The sequence below is a fragment of the Convolutriloba macropyga genome, chromosome 1, assembly GCF_964194025.1.
Source record: "Convolutriloba macropyga chromosome 1, txConMacr16.3, whole genome shotgun sequence".
Lineage (NCBI taxonomy): Eukaryota > Metazoa > Xenacoelomorpha > Acoela > Convolutidae > Convolutriloba > Convolutriloba macropyga.
The window spans coordinates 77553145-77577584 of NC_134468.1; the positions used below are offsets into that span (position 1 = coordinate 77553145).

Sequence of the window (24440 nt, forward strand, 5' to 3'; positions counted from 1 at the left end):
AAGTTTTGATATAGATGTACAAACGGTATCTTTTGAAAATTTTTGTTAAATTACTCTGAAGTTCACCTAATGTTTGGTCATTTGACTGCAGTTTCAGTAAACTTTATGTTTAAAAGAAGAATTTGTCTTTTTGTGTTGAATTGATTGATCCTTGTTTTTAAAGGATATATTATCTGTCAAGTAAGTTTTGATCGAAGACTTCAGTTTCCACTTACGCATAAAGCAAATCTGTGACCAGAGTAAAAAGAAACAAAATTATGGAATCAGGATGACTCAAAGGAAGAGCGCTGGGCTCACGAATCACAGTCTGATAGATTGAACTACCTTGTATTGGTTTTATCGTGTTTTAGCTTTGAAGACAACAGAAAAAGATAAATTTCAGTTGAATTTGTCATTCAATGAAATATTTTATAATTTTCGATAGACATCAGCTGAGCTCAAAAATTTAAAAGCAATTGATTTGAATTTTATAATTTGATAGAGATTAATACGAAATTTGATCTATAGGAAATTAAAAATCAGCTGTAGACAGACTCGATTTAAATATCTCACACAATTACCTTATATTATTTTCAAAAATAATTTAGAATGCAGATTACAGCTCTGGAAAAAATCTAAGCTTCCCGTTTTTAACACTTCAACAACGCATAATTGATGTTTGAAAACTTTTCAATAGTTAAGCTACTAATGATACGAGATTGTCATTAGATATACTTTTTTCTGTTGCTCTCTGGAAGGAAAGAAAACAGTTACCTAAATTGTTTGAATTGAGATATTAATAATAAAGTATCAAATCTGTTGTAGATGTTCTGATATGATACCGCAAAAGCTAGCTTTTTAGAATAACATTTTAGTTATAAAATCAAAGATAGGTTAAGTACAGCAAAATTTGAGAGGAAACTTAACAATGTGAAAGAACCTTTTTTGTTTCAAAGTTTTAATTCTAATATCTCAGCATTCGATCGGATTCCCTGCTCTAAATCAGTCACAGATATCAACGTACATTAAGTTATAGAAAAAACGGTTTTTAGGAGAAATGCATATTTAAAAAATAAACAAGCGCCCAAAAAGTCATTCAATCTGTAAAAGCCGTTTCTCTGAAATCTGAGTTTTCAGAGAAAAGGAAATTTAAATCTGTTTCGGCTGGCGCAGTTCACAAAATTGAAAACAAAACTGAACTTAGATAATCTCCCGATCTTTATCAATTTTTACGAAAACAGAAAAATCATTTATTTTAAGTTGACGTAATTATTGGTAAGTAAATGTTGCATCTGGTTGTTATATGTCAGGTTGGATCTTTTCGACTACATACAACTAACAAAACAACGCTTTCATTTCTAAAGAGAATTTTGAACAGCCATCTCACAGTTAAATAAATAAATATAACAAACTTTCGACATGGTACTAAAAATGGGAGCTTTTTTTAAGTTGGCTTCAGTTTTTTACGAATTCATCTTATGTGTTTGCAATAGCGAAATTTTCCCCATTTTCAGATTCTTCAGCTACACGAACAAACTCTACATTTGAAAGGAAATGCTAAGAAAATAGAATAGCTGTCTTTTGCAAAATGGATTTCTTGAAAAGGTTTTAAAAATACGTTGATTCGGTGAACAGACAAAACAGTCCCAGACAAAACAGTCCCGGACAAAACAGTCCCAAATAGCAAAATATTCCCAGACAAAACAGTCCCAGACAAAATAGTCCCAGAAACCAGACAAAACAGTCCCAGAGAAAATAGTCCCAAGGCCATTATAATAGCTCTCACACGTATGATTTAACAAGCGGATAATTTAATCCCATGTTCGGTTGTGATAGTTTCATATCAAGTCCCACGGGCCGCTGAGGCATGGCCATGGCCATTAAGTATGTTAAAACATACGGGTAATAGCGACTGCTAATTTGTTGTTGGATTATTGAACGAACATTTCAAAGTACATTGGGTATAATGGCATTGGGTACATTTTATTTGGGACTATTTTGTCTGGGACTGTTTTGTCTGGTTTTTTGGGGCTATTTTGTCTGGGACTGTTTTGTCTGGGAATATTTTGCAATTTGGGACTGTTTTGTCTGGGACTGTTTTGTCTGGGACTGTTTTGTCCGGACACGGTTGATTCAATCAGCTCCACTTGCTTTATGAAAGTGCACGTTATTGGAGTTTTCCATTAGAGGAAAACACTTTTTTAATTTTTCTAGTCAGGTAAATACGAATGTATTTTCCTCCAATTTTGGTAATTTTTCACTGAATAGCTAGATGGGAACAAACAACGCAAGCTTCTGTCATCCTTTACTTTCGGTTACTTTTGTCTTAACTATTTTGCTCTCTTTCTCTATTACTTTGACCAGGTTACCAAAAAATGCTCGATCGAAAAACTAATCATTACAGAGACTCAATTTTCTTGTTTTTTCTTCTTAATTCTTGTAACTCCTACCATTGATTTCCATTGTCTGACGGCTTTATTTCACGTCTCATTTTTGATATAAACGGAGAAAACCTAACTTTGAAAATAATTCTGATATTTCAATTGAACAATTTGTTGTAAATTTTTGCTATGAAATTTTTCATCCAGTATTTTACCATAATCTGATTCTGTACACATTGTGTTGTATTTTTCCTTCAGAAGTTCCTTAACTTCAGGATTTGCGACAATGGGTTAATTACTCCTTATTGATTTTTGTAAGAGTTACTTGTATAATTGATTGATTTCTTGATATTATGTCTAGTTTAGCGATATGGACTTTTCGGTGCAAAATAGAGGTTTAATTTTTTCATTATTTTTCTAAGGGGAAATGGTCAAAATTTCAATGCTTAGTAGCAGTTGTCTTCCGAAAACCGACCATCCTGCCTATTGATATTTGGCTTCTAAATGAACATTCAAGACAGCTGCGCTCGTATTCAAAATCTATTTCCGAGAAGCAGTTCCTGTTACTGAAAAACCGCCTGACTACACATGCAATGAGACTTGAATTCAGTGTAATTGGTTAATATCGGTACAGTATAAAAGGAAAAAAATAGGGACCACAATTCGTTCATGATATTATTACGCACACGTTTCCTTGGGAAGTGTTTGTCACCGAACGAATGGCTAGAACAATTTGACCCGAATTTTGTGTCTGGTGACAACGGCTTGCTAAATTCAAAAAAATTTGAAGCAAGGCTTTGCAGACGAGAGTTCAGAAACAAACTCGTCAGTTTATTTTAGTTTTTGTCGTTTTGTTGATTCAAAGCGATTATCAGAACAATTCAATGATTTTATGGCTCAATATATATATCGGAAACAGAAAAAAGTAGGAACCATAGGGGTTGGAACTTCTGGTAATCATCAGGTAATTTTTTCAAGTATTTTTTGAGTTAAATTGGAATTTAAAACGAATTTTTAAAGTGAGATGAGATTTGTTCATGGTTACAACTCAACTCAGTTCAATCTCAATATCTAAAAAAAAACTTTAACGAACCCGCCAATTAATCCTAAATATCCAGAATGGTTGAAAATTTAGCCGAAATAGAAGATGTGAACATTTGTTTTAAAATTTCTTTTGTTTTCTATAGATGTGAAATAAATTTCCTTTAAATCAGGCTGAATTAAATTGATCCTGCAAATGTAAGTCAGAATTGCCGCATTTGCCGCAAAGGCCATTGACCCCGCGGCGTGTTTGCCTCCAAAATCCACACGACATCCCCTACTTTTTATGGTTTAAATGTTTGATAACATTTTCGTCTCTCTCACTCTCACTCTCAATGATAGATATTCCTTCAATAGTCTTTTCCAGAGTTCGTCCGACAGTTTGTTATGTCGTTTCCACATTTGCTCTGCTTTTGCCGGTCGAAGAACTTTTACGGGAGAAGTAATTAAGTTAGTTTTGTGAATGCGAGGTGAAAGGAAAAGATTCGGTGCCAGCGGTTCATTATCCGATTCATCATTGCATACTGTTGTCAACGCACAAGAGTTCGACATTGTCTCTCACACCATTGTAACGATTTCTTCGTGTGTGAGTTTCCGGTTCAATGTGATCCGGAATATCAAGGATTTTGTCATGCCAACCATTCTTTCCCATTCACCTCCCAAATGAGGTGACAACTGTGGATTAAACTACCATTTAATTCTGTTTTCGGCTGCTTTCTCGATTAGATGACTTTCTGGATTTTCTGTTGGCAATTCTTTAGCTGCTTTCAGAGTTTTTTTGCCTTATATGACTTTTTTTGTTATCACTCGGCGAGCGCAGAAACGTTTGATTGCTCACAGTGTGGATGCAGTTGTTTGACTATTACGAACCGCAATATTTATTGCCCTAATTACCAACCAAGTAAAACAGGAATCAATGATACTGCGGTTCTTTCTTCGTTACGACAAGTCTGTATGGGGCCAAAAAATCATGCCAACAGTATGGAAGGCCAAGTTACACCGGAAAAGCAATCTAGAGGTGGGTCTATTGATCTTGTTGTCGGCAATTGCAGCACAAACTCTATCTTTTTCAGAACGGTCGTTTTTCTCACAATCCACTTGTCTTGTTGACTGATACTTCTAAGATGCAACACTCCAGTATGATGGTTTTTAGAATGCTCGTATCGGCAATATAGGAGAACGATCTTGTTCTTTGCGTCCAATATCAGGTTTTTGGTACACCCAGGTATGGGAGCTTTCTGAAGTTGACTATGGGCTCATAGACATCCCTCTTTGCCGAATTCATGGTTGAAAAAATTGATAGCACTTCTGCCAGGAATGTTTTGTTTTCTGGACAGACATTTCATTTCATGTTCAGAACTCTAACATTGTGAAGCTATGAAAAGCATCTTTTCTGCGTCAACAAGAATTTGGCAAGTCTCGAATTGTTCTTTTGGAGCCATCCTAAGTTTTCGATGAAAAAACAAAACTACAATTACAACTATCCGGATTTTCGTCCACGCAGAAAATCGAGAGGTATCTAGGATCCTGTCTAAGTTAATCAATCTCGTATACTTCATTTTTACGGCGAATGGTTGTTACAATGATTTTGCATTGCGTTTCTGGCCACTTATCTTCTATTTTTTTGACCCCACGGCTAATTATTATGGAGTGCATGCATTGGATGCCTCCTGTTCCATTGTCAGCAGGATTTCTTGATGTCGATACAACTCAAGTCTCCATTGTTTATCCAATGAATTAAAGCAGTGCTGTCTGTACAGTTTGTGTACTTTGTTAGGTTTTATGTGAAATTCTTCCTCGATGTGAGATCTGAGTCAAGTTCCATAAACGGATGCTTGCAATTCTACTTTGGATTTTGTCTGGGCTCGTAGCGATTTGACTCGACACTTACCCATTGCAAACGATACAAAAATGTGCTTTCTTTTTAAATTGATTAGTTGCTGGTAAGCCGCGACAGTGGAAGTAGCAATTGATGCACCTGAAAATTTGTGCAATTCACACTGGTCACGCGTTTGATTGCAGTAAGATCTTGGTACTGTTATTTCACTGCATTTATTAAATTTTTTCATCCAATATAGTAAAAGACTGCCCAGGTCAAGGAGCAGTTGTTGATACTAATTTTGATCATCTTGCCACGAGTCTTGTTACAAAGTTTTGATAGTATTATCAAAGGTGGAATCTGTTCTATAGTATTGTACGTTTGAGTACACTGTTGTCTCAATCTTGTCCTTTTGAATCCTTTTTCGTTTTTGAGAGGAACCTCAACATGACTAACTTTTTTTAAACTAAGAAATCATCTTGCTGACTTTGGTTAATCGGAGCAATTAAGTGTTCCATTGGAATACTACAACAAACGTCTGCTAAATTTCAGCACAACTTTGTGAGATTAACTTTTCCCAGTTGAAGCGCATCTCTGAGTTTTCCTAGAGTGTGATTTGCTTGTTCCTCGTTTTCCAGAGAAAACACTAGATCATTCGTGTAAAAATGGTCAGATATGATTTTTTGAAGTTCCTGAAATTGATCTGCGTTGTCTGTTGCTGTCTGCAAGAGGTAGTAATTCGAGCACCACGGCGAGGCACGCGCTCCATAAATATTTCTTTGTTACTCCAAAGTCTTGGTTTCTTCGTCAAGGTCAAGTCAGTCCTCAATAGGAAACGCAGGAACTTTTTATCTCAACATATGACTCAAATGACTCAACATATCGGATCCGGCCAATAAAGAATCGTTTACGCTTAACCCTCCACATTTGGAGGCAGCGTTTGAAATACGTCTGATTTTTCCTGGTTTGTCAGGATAGGTCATGCCATAGTGTGGTGTCAGTCCTTGTGTGCTTTTCTCAGCGCCCTATTCAGCTTATTTTACGTATCCTGTTTTGTGTCGTCTGTAGCACCTTTCAGGTAAACTTTTTTGAAATTTGATTTTTGATAAAAAATCTTCAGTGACTTCTCCAGATGCTTTTCTTCAATAGCACGGTTTTTCGCCAAAAATGCTATTTTCTTCCACAGAAGGCCGCTTTCGTAGTGGCCGGCACTGTTTTTGTGACCTGTGTTTTGCAGAATTTGAAATGCTTTTTTTCTGAATATTTAAGGCTCTTTTCGTCATCGTTTAATTCGTTAGAAGACAATTTTTTTTCGAAAGTGGGATCACAAATTCTTGTTTTATCTTGCTGTGTACTTGTTGAAGTAATGCTTGCTTTTGGTTGGTCCAACTAAAATAAACTCAAGTCAATCAGTCTATTCTCAAGCTCTACACTTCAAAAAGAAGTATCGGTTCTAGTCGCTATTGAAGAAAGTGACAGAACGAAATTGGTTTTGGCGCTTGGTGGAGCACTCCAGTTAGCGTCCAACCTAACAATTATTTCTTAACGCAGTGTTGTGGTCAGGTGGTACCTTGTCTGCTCTCCCGTTCTCGGATCAAATTGTATTCGCATAGACCAAAGTTGTAGCGACTTCAATGTGAGTCAAAATTGGCTCACAAAAATCTGATAGATGCGGATACGGCTTCGCAGTATCAGCATGATAGGCAGGAAGTTGAGGTAGTTCTATCCTTTTCTGTTAAAACGTTTTGCCAGTCATAGTGTTTTGTGTTGCTGTAGTCTGCAATTTCAAAGTTTTTTATGAAAGCTGGTTCAATTATTTGAGCTTTAACGGTATTCAGGCCGATGGATGTTGGTCGGTTATACGGTACGCAAAAATTACTGGCAACATATTTCCGCAGTATGCTGCAGCCACTTCCGTCATCCAGGAAAGCATAAGTTTGGATTGAGTGATTGCCATAGCTAATGGTTACTGGTACGCACTGAAAAAGAATTGCATCCTAACTGCAGTTAGACGCTATCGTTTTGACGGATAAAAAGATCATTATGTGGCTCTTTATTTTGGATTAAGAAGATTGTCCGCCTTCCGCAATTTCTAGCAAATGATCATTATGCTTGTAATGCGTTTTTTGTTTTTTTTTGCTCTCTCACTATTGTCAAGTTAGTCGAGTTAGTCATGAAAAAGCGTATTGTTTTTTGCGTTGCATCCTTCAAACTGACAAGTTTTGTTTGATATGCAATCTAGTAAACGTTGACATTCTTCCAAGACAATTAAAACGAGTTTCGGTCGCGCAATATTAAACTCGTGTGACTGACGTGTTTTCTTCTGAAACTTTTTCACGCAAAGCATGTGATCCGTCTTTAAATTGGAGGTCGATCCTGGTAAGTGGTTTGCTCCGGCTTGCACTTGATCGTTCCGCATCAATTCTGATAGAATTCAACTTCTTGTCAGGTTCGTCCTGCATTGGTTTCATCTGTTGATTTGCTCTGGATAAGTTTCTGAACCAATCGTTGAAATGCAGTGTATTTGGCGTTAAGGGGTTTCTGTTTAGTACAAATTGTCGCCACCTTAATTCATCGCTGAAGGGCATTTTTTCGACTGCAATTTGTAATTTCATTTCTGCTGTCATTGGTGTTTGGTAAATCATGAATTTAAATTTCCCGAACCAATCAAGCCAATTATTAACATTTCCGTCAACAGGTTCGATTTCCATTTTTGGAAGGGAATGTGTATATGGGCTGATGATTAGAAAATAGGTAATGTCATTACCAAATTAATTATTCCTCTGATTAGTCTGAGGAAGTCTATTAACGGTGGCATCAGACACCACGGCTTTCAGTGCAAATGGATTCCGAATGCTTGACTCACATGTGTTACCAATTAAGATACCTGAAACAGGGCTACCAAGATTACCTGTCCTCAAGGCTTCATTTTGACGTGGAGCCAGCATACCTCGCCCTAAGTTATTGCCACTTGAAATACCTGTAACTGGATTTCACCTGAAACTTATCCCCAAGGAATAAATTGATCATGGGTTTTTATATCTGTCACCATGGTATTGCCAACTCAGAAACCTGTGTCTCGATTTCCACTGATAGCTGCCCTCAATGTATTGCCGATTGAAGAATCTGCAAACCGAGCTCCACAGAGATCTGTCCCCAAGGCATCAAATGATACTGTAGTCATCACACCTGTTACCAAGGTATTGCGACATGAAACTGTTGCTGGGTTTCCCTTAATACCTGTCCCCGAGGCATCAATTGAATCCTAAGCCGGCATACCTGACCCCAAGATGCTACCTCCTGAAGTAACTGTAATTGTCGCTTGAAACACCTGTAGTTGTCCTTCCTTGATACCTATCCCCAAGTCATCAATTAATTGTGGAGCCAGCATAACTGTCCCCAAGGCACTGCCACTTGAAACATCTATGATTCCGTTCCCATAGATACCAGCACTCAAGTTGTCGCCACCCGATACAACATTAATTGGATTGCTATTGATACCTGTCACCAATGTATTGTCGCTTGAAGTAACTGTCAATTGGTGGTCAATGATACCTCTCCTCGAAGAATCCAAGTTGCGCGAGGAGTCTTTTTGTTTCGTGTCCAATGTTGCAACTTTGCGCTCTCACGCCTGCTGCAGTGCCGTCATTGTTGCTTGTCATTGCCTTTTTAGCAATAGTTGATTTGCTGATGACAATGTTCTTAATTTGCAGTGTAAGTAATTGCTACGATTTGTCAGTGGATGCTTCACAATAAACATTCGTGCTATCTCTTTGTGTGTTGTCAAGTGTGAATACTGTTGTTTTTTGACGACAATTTGAAGCTTGCGGTTTTTGTTTGAAGCTCGTTTACTGTTTTGATGAAATGGCGCCACGGGAAAACTGTGGCTGATGTTTTGAACTCGGCAAGATCTCGATTTGTCTCCAGAGTGTACGTGTAACCTGATTAGCTTCGCTAGTGCGCTGTCAGTTTCTTTGTGACAGCTTTATAGCACTTCAAACAATAAAGGAAGGATCTTTTACTGTTTTCCGCCAGCAAATATGTGTTTTTCAAAGCCGTTCATTTTTCTTGTAATTTGGATCTCATCGTCACAGCGAATGCCACATTGTTCGCGTCATTAGCTTGGAAGTTATTTAAAACAGTGTCTCCCTTTTTCGACTAATGTTCAATTCTCGCTCTTGCCCTTGCGATGGGGAACGATTATTTCCTGTTAGGCGTTTCGGCTGTTTGCTGTCCCCTTGGGTATGCTGGTTTTTTGTTCATTCTGTTGTCTCGGTCATCTAAAAATTGTGAATCCTATAACGAAACACTAGTGCGATCTAATAATATCAGGTTTGGGGATGGATATGTTGGTGTTTCGTATGTACCCCTGTTTATTTTTCTATAATTGGTACGCTGGCGGGTTTCATCACCCTATACCCAATGTAGCATTCGATGTTACACTGAAAGGGGTGGATTAGAACGCTATTTATAAAGTTCCCGGTGTTAAGTGGATTTCTGTGAACTGCCTGTGAGCTATTTACAGAGACTGATTTCGAACATAATTTAAAATTTCGGGTCTTTCCCATTATAGCCCCCCCCCCATGAAATTATAGCCCCCCATTATGGTATAATTACCATGTTTGGGGGGGTTATAGGTTATCTGACCACTAAGCTGGGGGGCTATAATGGGAAAGACCCAAAATTTCATTGGTTTCCGGTCTTTGTTCATTTGTCACGTGCCAATTATCTCATTTCTGGACAGCATGAAGTTCTCGATTTTTCAAATGACGTGTGAACTGTTCTCTTGTTCACGATTATTTGTCATAAATAATGAGTTTTTGAATGTTATAAGGTGCTGCTGGTAATCATTATTGCGGATCGGATAACTTTTTTGATAAATTTATGGGTCAAGGAATATTCGGGGTATGGTCAATTTTTTTCTACTCGGTAAAACAATGTTTTTAAGCTTGAAATTTTTTTGGCTTGCCACCTTTTTATAGATTGTTCATAGGGAGATTTAATTTAATTTGTAGAATCCGAATGTCAGATGAAGCGAAACAACGAATTATGCATCTTGTTTTTTATAGGTAGACGCGGCAGCTTTGTCAATTGCCTCTCGAAAGTGTGTTTTGCAAATAGTCCTACACGAGTTGGTCAGAAAGGAGGTCATCTCGAGCGACAACTCCTCTCTGATGTTCTCGTTCTTCCTGAACGACCAGAAGATTATTGACGTCTCCAATGAGGCCCAAATGAAAGAAATTGAGACGATCCTGACATCCATTCTCAATTCCCAAACGGCCACCAACTTTGCTTCTTTCTTCATTAACGACCTGCTGATTGAACATAAATTTTCACCTTTCTCTGTCGATCTCTGTGAACGTATTGTAATCAGCGTTTTAAGCACGTGGTGTCTCACCAGTCAAAGTGAGCACGCGTTCAGGTTTTTAGCTTCGATGAAGGGTGAAATCTCACAGAAGTTGAACCTGTCGCCCTTTTACATGGATTTCATTCGCGAAAATTTTCGATCAGGTTCGTACACACACCAAAACATTTTATTTCTGAGCTGTATTTGACCACTCAAAAGATGGCGAAGAGTTAGTGAGATAAGATTTTTTTTGTACTTTAATTTTCACCAAAAATTGAAAGAACTTTCCGCTGTTTCTTTTCTGGGCATCCTGAATACATATGAGTATTAAAGCTCAAAGCTCAACCTTCTATAGGTAATTTTAACTTTTTGAAAAAGTAATTTAAATTTTTGAATAGGATTTATGAATCGGCAACTTCATCACTTCAGATCTATCTCTGTTTCTCTGCCTTTATTACATGTGGGGTGAGTCTAGTTCTCAGCTCTATTCGACAGTCTACCGGCTGTTTTTGTTATAATAATTTCGTGAGACATATAAAGGTGCTTGAGGCTTCTTACGCAGGTATAATTCTATTCATTTGAAGGATTCAATTTCTATCTTTCATATTTATTTAATGAACACCAGGTTTTCTCAAAGGCAGTTGGAGCAGTTTTAGTTTTACCCGCATTTCTTGTCTTTCTTTATTCTTCTTAAAAATTATTTCCTAGTGGTGCCTCATTCTATGAATTTGCATGCTTTTATATGTAGCTAGTGGTTTTACCATTTCTGAAATGAATGAACATATGAGATTTCTCTGCGTTTTTGTGATTTCTCTTCCATGATCTCAGGGAAAATGAAGCCAATATCACCAAACTGATTGATACGTGAGTCTATTTTACAGCAGATGAGAGCCCTGGAGAAGAGCGGTTTCTGGCTTCGGAGGGTAAAAAAAGTGTTCACTCGCTTCTTGCTGTTTGTGTGATGTGTTTAATCTGTATACACATGACTGGCCTTAGTTCACGTGATGTGAGCAGTGTGATTGGCTGATAAATTTCGGGAGAATAAGATCCCAGGCCATTCTTAGAACCTATGTTTGTCATTTCAATGATCGGCATTGACTAGTTTTCTGCATTCGAAATCCTCCAAAACAACATTTTTTTTGACTAAATTTATGTTCCTGGCCTCATTCTTTTGAGTAGCGTTTTGCTAGATTACGCCTAAATAGATCAGAATAGTAGTAAGAAATGAGGGGGTCGATCGCACAGATTTTGACACATTTCTTCCAAAACCTCAATTCCCCCCGAAGCAAAAAGAACAATGAGTAGGGTAGCGCATTGGGTAAGGCGTGGGACCTAAAAATTGAAATTTTGCGCGCGTAGTTTCGAATCTCGCTGGGAGAAAAGTTTTGACAGATATGTGTCAAAATCTATGTGACAGGCCCCCTCTTTTCTTACTACTCAAGTTACCACTTTTCTTAGTACTCAAGTTAGTGAATTTATTGTCGTGTTACTGCCGATTTCAATTGACAACAGAATGTTGTGTTTAAAAGTACTGTTTAAAAATAATTTAGACTGTTTTTAGTGATGGGTTCTATGAATGGTCTATTGGGAATTTCTTTCTTTTGATTAACTTACGCCAATCCAGTGTCGACGCTTGTATGCAATTTATGTAGGTACTAAACTCTTATATCTGATGGTATGAATGTGTAGGCTTGACACAACAAAACAGGTTGATTCAATCTGTGCTCTGTGACCCGTCGTGTAAAGTGCAGGCTAGCACAGTCCAGAGGGTGGTTGAGGGTTTTCAGCCCGAGGAATTGGCCCAGACAGCTTCTGTTGATCAGGTACTGATTAGCTTCTGATAAATGTTAGCTTCCTTTGCGGAAGCAACCAAATCATGTCTCAGTCGATGATTTTCTCATTAGTTATTAAAAGACGACCAGCATTAAAAAAAATCTTTCTCTAGGTTTCAAATTGGTCATTTGAGTTGGCCAATGTGTACAAAATATCCTAAGTAAATTTTTCTCGCCGCTTTTTTCAGTGTTTTTTTTTTTGCTTGAAGAAGAGTTATTGTGATCAAATTTTTTAATCTGTTGACTTTTTCTGAAACAGGATGTACAAGTCAATGCCGCATGTGAAAAACTTATGATTTTTTGTTGAACAAAAATGGAGAGAGGAGACAAGAGAGAGTGGTGTTTTGCTCATACCAATTTTCGAAAGAGCCAAAAAGTAAATTTGAAAAACATCGCTTGAAAATATCGCTTGAAAATTTGAAAATATCGCTTGTTTTGCTAAACAAGCGATATTTTTCTTCTTATATGACTTTTCAAAACATTTTTTGACTTTTACTTTCTTGGGCGAAACTGTTTGCTTCACATAGGCAAACAAATTTTGAGCGTAAGGGAATCCTTTTGTGTATTTTAAGCAATTATTTGTCTTTTATATGCAATTAGGAGTCTTTTATCATTTTGCCATTTTTTCGTTTCCAGCTAGTCCTTCTCTTCACGTTAGTTATCCAAGTGATATTTTGGGGTGCGTGGTATCTATTTTAAAATCTTTTTGACTAAAAAAAATGGATCCAGTCTTTTGCCCTATTTTTGAGTTTTGTTTTCCATTGTTTGGGCGAATTCCTATAATGTGGAAGGAGATTTGAAGAGGATTTGTTTCAGTAACATACAGGCTTCCAAGTTCGTAGTAAAGTTTTACTTCAAGTGGTTTTTGGAGTCTCCGGCTTTTAATCTATATACTAATCTCACTAGTTTCAAACTGCTTTGCTCATGAATTGCATGGACGAATGAAAGAGATGCATCTGTAAATAAATGCAGAATACTGTGTATGGAGAGTACTTTATACATTAACAACTTCGCTGACGACAGCTGAAAGGAGCTATCATTAAAGTTTGTTTTTTTTCTTATTTCACACAAATTCATCGCTATAGATGAGGAGTATTGGGAAATATATTCATACAAATGTGATGTTTTTGGGCATGTTTCTTTGATTCAAAATATACTTGTCTAATTGCAACAAAAGGGGAGGTAATAATATTGCCCATTTTCCCAAACAGAATGTAGCAGTTGTTTGGGTCCTGTTGGTCTTTTAAGAAAAGTTTTCGTGTGACTAACCTGACTTTTCATAGAAAAAAAAACAAAATAAACCTTAAAACTTGATACCATTAAATCGCGGTTCAGTTCTTTTAAAACGTAATTAGTCTTTGAAGTGCATAGTGCGCCGCGCGGACATCAATTCTTTGCTTAAGCATCAAATTTTTATGTCTTCATTTACATGAAGCTCATTTTTAAATTTTTTGTTTTTATTTTCACAAAAGTTACGAAAATGCTGGACGAAATTTAATTATTCGAATGCGTGTTTGTTTTTGATGACGCGATTAATTTACTTTTCCCTTAAAGTGTAACATTTTAAATTTTCTTGTTCAGATTTTTCCGAGATTTTGTTTGTTGTTATATATATTGAGTCCCCGTCGCTGAAGCTTTCATATCCACATTTTTTGGATAAGAAATTCTGAAAATCCACTCCCACTCGGAATTTAGTTTCTGTGTTATTTTTCTCGTTTGAAGTCGCCTCTAAGGTATTGTTAGTCGATCTCCTCCTTGCTGTTTCCTGTGGTTTCATTTTTTTATCCTCAAAACAATCGAGTTTGCCTTTATTCGGTCGGTCCAATTTTTCTCACAATTTTTGTTGCTTTTCTGTTGTATCATCGAAGGTTTTCTAAGCAGTTTTATATTTATTCTATTTTTTTGTTGAAACGTACTACCATTAGCTTTTTACTAGCATCATCTTTTAAGATGTTCTTATACTCTGAGAATTGTTTTAAATGTGTATTTTTTTAATTGATGTTTTTACAGCATCTACTTTTAATAAAATTTTCAATCAATTCAGCTTATTTTTTTAAGAGTTGTGGTGAAGTTATCTTCCTCTAATTGAAAGTTTACAGAAAGAAATTTAAAGAACTTCTTACTTTCTTTGAAAGAAATTCGTAACAGAAGGAGACTACTTCAAGTCAACAAATGGTACAATTAATGATGTAAATCGGATCTGTTTTCTGGAAATCGTATGCGCTTTCAACTCATTAGTGTATTAATTGAAATAGTCTTGTTTAATTGCTCTCAAACAAAATTTGTAGCTATTATATTAGTCCATTGGTTTTTTATGCGATGTTTTGCTTGACCGATTTTTCGTCTCACCCGCTTGATTCCAACACGGGATGAAGAGGTAGCGCTCGGGGGCATTAAGTGGCCGAGGAGCCCTTTCAGAGCCTTACGCTTTTCTAGTTTCTAAGTATTTGATTATCGAAATTGTTTTCAGGAGTCAATTTCAGGGTGTGACGGGCGATTCTTTGTTTTGAAAGTTTGACCCCCCAGTCACCCCCCTTATTTACCCCGTTATTTATCCCACTTGTTTACCCCTTATTTTCCCCTATTTAGGTGTGTCAAATAGTGATGTGGATGTGTCAGCAGGTCGATAAACAGGACACCTTGTGGTCAACCATGCATAAAGCCACCCTCGCAACACATAAACACTTCTTACAACTCATCATGGTCAGTATCTCTTTAGGTGGCGATCAAGCAAGCCGAATTTTGAAGAATGGGTCAATTAAAGATTTAGAGATAGTTGCATTATAATTTGTCCCTGACAGGCCGGTGGGCGTGCGTCGCGGCTTCGCCGCAATAACCGGATTATATCCCATATCGGACGATAGGCATGGTTATCGACAGTGGTTTGCTGGGGCTCGCAAACACTAGATGTTTAAAAATGACGATTTTAAATTGCAAATACTATCGATTGTCTTGTTTGTAACAGTTAACAATGTATTATTTCTGAAAGATTACATAACTTTCGGCTGGCTTTTCGGCTGTCGGCTTACTTCGCGCTCACCATCTCTATTTCTTCACCCACTCCAGTCAGTTCAAACCTCCGCAGATACTCAAAATTCGTTGCAATCATTCATGTACATTTATGATTCCTAATTTTCATAATGTCCTAGATTTATATAACTTCCCGGTTGTCATACAACGATCAAGTATGGTTTACTAGCAATTACACAAGATACAATCATTTCTTATATCATTTCTGGCACCATATTCATTATATGCCGGTTCTAGGAAATGCGTTATGATCTTTACACCATCATTTGTGATCCCTTTATGACTACAAAGAAATATCAGTCTAGGAATATTCTTGCTGCATTGACAATCATCCGGTAAGTGATTGTTGAAACGAAAAAATCTTTTATAAATTGAGGAGTTATCCACTTTTGTTATGCATTTTGATAACTGTACCATTATGCTCTTCGTAATACAGTTACTATTACTATATTGCAGACGCTATGTCCTCTTCGCGTGAAACATCTCAACGTTGATCCGTTTTTCTCATTTGTCCAACTGGGTTTATGTCCAACGATGTCTGCGTTAAGCACGACAACTTGAAGAAATCTGAGAGCGTCTTGTGAAAAGTTAAGATTTTTCAAACACAGGCATAGATTTAGGTTAAGCTCTCTTAAATGTTTTAGATACACATACAGATACAAAATAGTCTTTAACTTTTTTGCATGTTACAGGAAACACTTTTGGTGTTAGTTCGTGAGAACTTTTTCCACGAAATCCGGTCAATTCTCAACAAGGAGCGCTTCCGTGACTTGAAGACATTGTTGCTTCTGCTGGCTTGGAACAGCATCTCTGGACTGAACAACTGTCGGTCTCTCTTGACCGCCCTGGACATCTATCCCCCCAAGGAGAGCTCCGAAGTGAGAGCCAGAGACGATATGCAACATCCGGGATTGCATTTGAGAGCCCTATCTGTATGCAAACAGGTGGAGCTGATTGAGTGGTGTACTAGCTTCAGGTCAGTTTTCATTATTTATAACTTATAATACCATAGTTCTCACACAGGGTTTCTTGTGTTAGACTGGAAACTGCTTAGCTGTCAAATGAAAAACGCATTTTATAGATGTTGAGCTCTGTACCAGGACTACTTTCAGACGTGAACTGAAATTATGTCTTCTTTTTGACGATGAAATAATAATAATAATAATAATAATAATAAATTGTTTTCAAGTTATTTCAAGTTATTGTTTTCAGGTTATTAGCATTACTGTAATTAACTAAGCTACTGCAGAAACACAACTCACTTGGTAACTCATCAAAAGGTCCTTGCGGTCCTAGGCGGATGATGCTAAGTAGCAGCACTACGCTTTAATAGGTGACTAGAACGTGAGAAGAGGCGATAAAGAAAAACCAGGGTCACTAGATTAAAGTGGAGTTATTTTCGCTTTAGACAAAATAAATGGACCTAAGTTTGTCAACATATCAGATCTACCATTGTGTCGACGATTTGCAGGCTCTCGGATAAACAATTTGAACCGCAATCTATGATGCTCAAATGCTGACATCAACATTGGTTTTTAGCGTACCACTAATCATTTGAAAGGTCTGAAAAGTTCATCGATTGATGAAATAAGAAATAATTTATGTTTTAGTTTGTTGAGGAAAAATTAAGCACCAAAGGCTGTGGGAAAATTATATAATGACATTTTGATTATGATGAGTTTTAATGCATAACTCCATGCATTCTTTGCTCTGATCTTTGCTAATCAAAAAATTAGCTGTTCCAATTAAAACTTTTCCTGTACAAGAATGTTACTGTAGAAAAAGCGATAACTGAGGCTTTTATTGGCCTTCTCTTGGTTTTTTACAATTCAAAGTATATTGGTGCGCTGTCTTTTATAAGATCTGTTCACACATTTTCATGACTTTTGAAGTCAAAATGGACTAGTGTTTTTGGTTACGCCGAAACAGGAAGTGGAGCGAAAAAGCGAGTGGTTTTGCGGCGTGAAATTTTTTCGCTCTAATTTTGAACTAGAGTGAGAAAACGATGTTTGAACAAAAAATCGCTTTCTCGCTTGTAGTTTTTTGTTCTCATGCAGCAATCACACTTTGATTTTTACTTTTTTTCGATTTTTTGGATCAGATTTTGTTTTCTGAATGGTTTTACCATTCCATTCATAGTTCATTCTGGGCATAGTTTTATTAAACCAAATTTTCATTTCTCGGTAGTGGTTTTTTGTTCACACATGAGAATTTCACTTTGATTTTTACTGGGTTTTTTTCAATTTTTTGATCTGATTTTTCTAAACGGTGCTCCCAATTCAATCATAGTCCGTTCTAGGTCTAGTTTTTTTTTGTTTAGTCAATAAAATTCTTTGAATTGTATGTCAGGACTTGTCCTGCTATGTTTTTTTTATGTCTTCGTCACGATTATTGTTGCGACCATATGACGTCACAATCACTTCAAATCTGCTTTTTGTACATTCATTCGTTCATGCAATTTCAACTGAATTGCGTGCGTGACGTCATTTTTCACTCTAAGTGGAGCGAGTTTTTTGTTCATTCGCGTGATAAAATTTTTGGTCACACGTGACTTACCTCATTCTCAAAAATGATCTCCTCACTGTGAAATTGACTTCTTCTTTACTTTAAATTAAAGAGATAAGGTCAGGTGAGTGTTTATCACTCTAATTGAAGGTTATTTAAGAGCAGCTAATAGAAGCAGCAATAAGTTATACAGATTCTTAATCAAAATTTCAAAATCTCTTTTCTTAATGAAGCGTTAAAAAAGCTCAAAATCAATTTTCAGTAGACTTTTTAAAAGAAATTTGAAACCTCAAAAGAGAAAAGGAAATTCATTAAGAGAAAAATTGGAAAGAAAAATATCAGTCCGAATATCACTGAAATTGATGAAAATGGTCAAAAAACGATAGACAAAAGGTCGGTTTGTAACGTTTTTAACAGAGTTTCCAGCAAAATTGGAATCTACGGAGGGCAGGTTGTTCCCTTGAACGTTGATTAATCGAGCAGAATTTTCAAGAGTTTAACTTTAGGCTTTTTTTACTTGGATGGAACTCTATAAAATTTTTGACAATCTAGACAACAAAAAGGACCAGGACCCGGATACATCAATGCTTGGGCATTGAAATCCGGAAAACACGCTATTGGAACACATCATCACACCAATTTTCAAGATAGGAAATGTCTCTGTTTTAACTAATTTTTGTCCAGTTTCCGTAACATCAACTTTTACGAAAGTTTTTGAAAGGCTTTTACTTAATCAGTTAGTGGAATATCTTGAAAAATTTGCGCTCTTGAAGAGAAAACAATTTGGTTTCCAATCTTGAGGGTCGTCTACTGATGCTGTGCCTTACTTTATGGGAAAAATAATAGGAAATATAGAAGATATCCACGACATAGTGCTGTGTTCTTGGATCTTGCGAAAGCTTTCAGTTCAATTTCACCTGAGATCCTTCCTATGAAAGTTGAAAATTTCAATTTCTCTCAATTCACAATTTTTTTTTTCAATTCTTTTCTCTCAAATCGTTCACAATGTTTCAAATTGGTTATTGACTTAGCAGATTAAAAAACTATTAATCATGGTATCCAACAGGGAACTGTTTTAGGACCTCTTATTTTTCCGTTATGTCAAAAATTTGACTGAGAAGCTGGAACGTGAAAATGATATTGTTCAATTTGCGGTTGACGCTGGTTTTATATGCAAATTTGAAAGTAATGAAAATATTCCTTAAAAAATAGAAAAAGTTTTAGAACAAACAGTCAATTACCTGATAGAGAGTCACCTCACAATAAATGCCGCTGAAACAGGTTGTTATTCGTTACAAATCATACTACTTCTTTCCTTCAGTGGAATATTCCTTCAAACTCCTACAGCAAGAAACGTAAACCGCAAAAATGGCAAATTAAAAGGGGGATAAATGTTCAATATTTTCGACAAAAGTTTGACCCTCCGCTGATCTTCTTATCAAAGATCGTATCCTGCCAGCCGATTTGTTTTTCTCAAAAGTTAGCGTTATGAAGCAGCAAACAGATATGCCTCTGGGAAACATCTGAAAATTTTGAAATATTTTCTAGTCGCCAAAACGCTAGACAGAACAAGAAAACAAATCAAAATATAAGTTATCATAAAAAAGACAGGAAAACGAAGTGGAGTAACATCTTTGATCTTGAAAAGCCTTCAAAACTGGTACAAATTGCCCTCCTCAATAAGAAATTTTAAAATATAAACTTCCTTTTAAAATTTTTGAACTGAGTTTTTGCTCGATCAGCACAAGAAAGTTTCCGTTAATAGACAAATAGGAGCATTCAAATCCTCTTTTTACCTTTGGGAACGAACAGCCACAATTTTCAAGATTAATATTAGTAACAATACTGATACTGTGATTACTTTATTTAATATTTGAAAGCATGTGGATAGCTAACCTGAGGGTTATAATCAGAATAATTTACACGTTTACTTAAAAAAAATGATTGAATTCCAAAACAGAGCAGCACATTTTTTCATTAGTTGATGTGGTATTTTTAAACTAAGAGTTTTAGCGATCAGTTTAGCGGCTATTTACTAGCAGTCCTCTGGCTGCCCCTTCAGTCTCGGCTAATCGCCGTATTTTAGGATGAACCTTTTAAGTGGTATCTTTATAAAGACGGTCATCATTAGAAACCATCATAGCTGAATTAGTGTTTTTGATTTGGTTGCTTGAGTAGTATCAAAACTTTTGATGTCTTTGACCACTCAGAGATACCAAAATTTTTTTCGTTGGCCTTTTTCTATTTTGTTCTAACGTTTTTTAATGTCCTTTTTGTTCCGACTTGTGTGGGAAGAACTATATACTCGAATGGGTTTTTTTGTTCACTCCATTTGGCTGATCGATATATTCATCGTAGAGAGTTGAGACTGGTATCACTAGAAAGACCGCCCATCGTAGAATGTAGAATTGAATGTTTTTTTCCTTTTCGTTTTGTAAAGTGAAATCTCGGGGTTTAATTTTTTGTGAATAGTAGCCGAAATTCCGTTGTATTTACTTATATGTTCCGTATTTTTGACCAATTTTGCTAAAAATTGTTAAAATTGATGATAACGATGCTATGGGTTTTACTTTAAAGGACGGAGGAGGCTTGCAGATTGGTTTTATGCGAGTCTTTTGGCTGATAGTTTTGCTATTTTTTTTAATTTGAGACTTTTAAATCAAAAATGGCTCCAAATACGCTTTTTATCCCACTTTGTTTAAATTTGCCAGTAGTATACACCTAACATCTACTGTTACAATCCTTGGAAACTCCAAAGAACACTAGTTGTACGTTTTTTTCTTATAGTAGTCTTCCGGAATTAAACTTCTGCCAAATTTTTGAAAAATTAGCTCAGTTATTATATAAAATGCAGAATTTATTTTTGGTTTATTGAAATATTTTTTCTAATTGATCTATTCGGCAAATATATGGAATAATTAATTGTTTTTTTGGACGCGCAATGAATTCAGGGCTATGTTTGGACTCATATTGGATTCTTTCAATGAATAACAATTCGGATTACGTTTGGGCGCGGTCTTTTTCTAAAAACTTTTGCAGTTGCTTTTTTTAAACTGAAATTACAGACGACAATGTTTTATTTCATTTTAATCCAAATCATGAGGGAGCCTATATTCAACAAAGTGAGGCCAAATAATTGTATTTTTAGTCAGGGAAATTTTTATTTTTTTTAATGGCTTTGAGAATTTGTTTTCGTACTTTTTTATTGATTTTTTTTTGTTTTGCATTCATTTGTCATTCTTTTTGCAGCCTCATGACTTCATGTTATTAATCAAAGATCCAATTGGGTTCCCAATGAGCTATAGGGGTGACTTTGATTTTTTTTTGAATTTATAATTTTTATGACTCAGAATATATTTTTTAAAGAAAATATCAATGAAAATTTGAAGTTTGCTAATTTTATCTTATTTATGTCTATATGTAGCTAAGTCTCAACATAGACACAATGGAGTCAGAACAACGAGGTCAGTAAAATATGGAATTCATTGGAATAATTCCTTAGTTAATAGTGCTTGTCTGAACAACTTTAGAGCATCATCGTTGTGTTTCGTTTGTCTAGTCATCTGGACAATGCCTCTTTGCCTTTTGCTGATTTTCCAGGAACCAAATTATCAGAAAAATGTTTAAAACTAAAAAAAAGGTAATTAACAGAGTGAAAGTGAATTTATTTCCACGCAGGCGTTTTAGTTCCATATGGTAGCTGAATTACTAATCGGTGCGTTTGTTTTCCTATCAAAAAGAACAATTACGGTGCTTGATGCGAGAACGCTAAAAACGCAATTGTTTAAGAAAGTGAATGCTAAATATCATACATAATTTCTATCCAGAAAATGTTGATGGATCTTAAATAAAAACTGTCCACTTCTCTGGCCCCCTGAAGTTTTTTCTCATTCTATCATTTGCCTTGATAAGACCACTATCTTTATTTTGTTTTTGGCGCATTCAAATAAATTGAATATTCGCCAATATCTATAGCATTTGTTATTCCACGTAGTGACATTTTTAAAGATTTCTTCCGCCCCAGTCTCTAAAATTTTTTGTGTAATTCAATCTTAGATGCATTTATTTGAAACATTTTGTCTGCTGCCAGAAATCAAACCCACCTTGGGACTTATCAGTGTATGTTTATTGTATATGTATGCATATAGTATATGCATGCCAAGGTAGTTATTAAAATGTTTTCCGGAATTGAAGATGACGCGCATTTTCCTGAAAATAGCTCGCTTAAATCTCTCGCTTAAATAGCATAAGCGGTTAAATAGCATAAGGATGGAAACCAAATTAGATAAAGATGGAGCATTCTTGCTACCTGTTCGCTGTTCTTGTGGAAGGGGGAGGGGTGAGGGGGGGGGGTTGGGGGACTTGCAAATCATATGCACATATTAAGCTAGGAGGGTCGTAATTAACTGATGAAAAATTCAGAGAAAAAGCGAAGGGTTTACGTATTCTGAGGAAATTGCTGAGAACCATTTTTATTTAATTACTGGAACGTATACTGGCCAGAACCCGTATGCAATCCGTTAACTGCTCATTATAAACACTTGATTCCTATTTGTTATTAGGAATGACAAGTTGACATGTGACTATTTGTCGACCACTAAGCTGCAGAATTGTACTCCTCTCTACTTGATCCATTCGACTGCAGATGTCAACCAGATCCCTGCCTCTGACATCATCACCAGACTATCCGATCCACACCTATACAGATCTCACAGTTAGTTTTGAAGCATCAAAGAAGAAAAGCTCTGGTTTAAGATTTTGCATTCTGTGAAGTGGTGCTTTGACTATTGTCATTTCAAATTCAAAGGCTCTAGTTGGACAAACCCTGGCTCAATTCTTTCAATTTCTTCTGTCAATTTCTAGCGATGAAACTACAATATTAGTAGGGTTCACCCAATAAAATTAAAAATCAAATATTTACTAATCCAATCAAGGGAGGGGTCAGATTCTCCTCTCATATTTAAGGATACCATTAGAGTTATTCACAATTCGTTGGATTGCAGTGTTCAAAAATAAATTTTAAATCAAAAGTTTGTGAATGTGTTTTGATGACCAAAATGAAGAGATGTGATTCGTTCAAAAACTCTAATAATTTGACCGAAAATTGATATCGGAATGTGAGCGTAACTTCTTACATCGAGTAAAGGAATTATACTACAATTCAAGCTAGGTTTTGTTTCAGTTGATCTATTCGAGAATGAAGCTATAAAGGACAACAAGGCGGTTCGGTAATGTGCGATGGCACATAAGGTTCCGACCCCGCCCATCCACAATTTTGGCATAATTGTCTACCAAATGAGGAACAGATAGAAAAACCCAAAAGTATTTTTCAAAAAAAAATTGTGTATGAACGATAAGATAGCCTCCAAAGCAAATAACTCAGTGGAGTAACAAGTGATGCATTAGATTGATGAGATATGCCAATATTAAGAAAGCGAGTCAAGGCGAACAGCGAAATCAAACAACAACAACAAATATTAATTACATCAAAAACTTTATGTCCTTTAAAAACAAAACTTAATAACAACGTCAAGATAGAGATAAAACTGAAATTAAACAAAATATATCGTAATTCACCAGAAAAGATATGGGACCAGTTTATAATAAGGCTTGGTTACAATTAGACAAAAAAGAACAAAAACAGTAATGTTAAAAAATTCGCCTATTTTTTTAAGACAATTAACTCAAAAGTAAAGAAAACCATTAGAAATCAAGTAAATTATCACAAAGGTTAACGATTACCAATGCTTCCCTGGAAGAGCATTAGGACATTTTGTCCTTATTCATTTTTTTGAACGCCTAAAAAGAACAAAAAACAACAAACAAAAATTTAATTGAAACTTGCCAGAAAATGCTGTCAAAACCCCCAAGCCATATTTTGGCCCTCAAAAATAAATTCGATTGCGCCATTTTCAACCACCGATAAAGTTGTATGTGGCCATTTATTAGTGAGACTAGGTAACAAGTAGACAAAAAAGAGAAAAGAACAAAAGTATGTAAAAATTTTGATTTTTTTCCAAACAAAATTATATCCAAAGTCATGAAAGGCTTTGTTTACAAAATGGAATTTATAAATAAGGTATTTATTTATTCAAGGGACGCCTTTGAGACCTGCAATTATCCAGAATATGTCTTGCGACTACAAAAAAAACTTCAAATATGACAAAAACCAAATTAAATTACTTTTTTTTGTGAAAAACCGGTGTCGAAGTCAGTAAGGTCATAACGCATTCTTAAAAAAACTGATTTTGGGACATCAATCCCTTTTGACACCTTCTTTTGACACCCATAATGTCATATTTGACCTGTAATTAAAGGAGATTAGTGAAAAAAAAGAAAAACAAAGGAACATACTTGCGAAGTGAAAGTTATTTTTTAGTTTTGGAAAACGATTGTTTTCAAAGTCATGAAAGCCATCAGCTATCTTTTAATATCAGAATATTGGCTCATCTAGTTCTCCATGAAAAAGTAGTGAAACCTATCACTATACAGGAAATTTCATACGA

General features: G+C 35.9%; 1 protein-coding gene across 2 annotated transcripts in view; it reads left to right on the plus strand.

Moving 5' to 3' along the window:
* Nucleotides 1-24440, plus strand: part of LOC142342925 (uncharacterized) — a 243881-nt gene that overhangs the window by 11925 nt on the left and 207516 nt on the right. Inside the window, exons 2-7 of one of the 2 annotated variants that reach the window (XM_075394607.1) lie at nucleotides 10290-10731; nucleotides 11449-11490; nucleotides 12257-12390; nucleotides 14989-15102; nucleotides 16122-16405; nucleotides 22497-22648. In XM_075394607.1, coding sequence (XP_075250722.1) covers nucleotides 10290-10731; nucleotides 11449-11490; nucleotides 12257-12390; nucleotides 14989-15102; nucleotides 16122-16405; nucleotides 22497-22648 — 1168 coding nt within the window. The remainder of the gene's footprint in view (nucleotides 1-10289; nucleotides 10732-11448; nucleotides 11491-12256; nucleotides 12391-14988; nucleotides 15103-16121; nucleotides 16406-22496; nucleotides 22649-24440) is intronic. The other variant, XM_075394614.1, reaches the window with a different exon arrangement.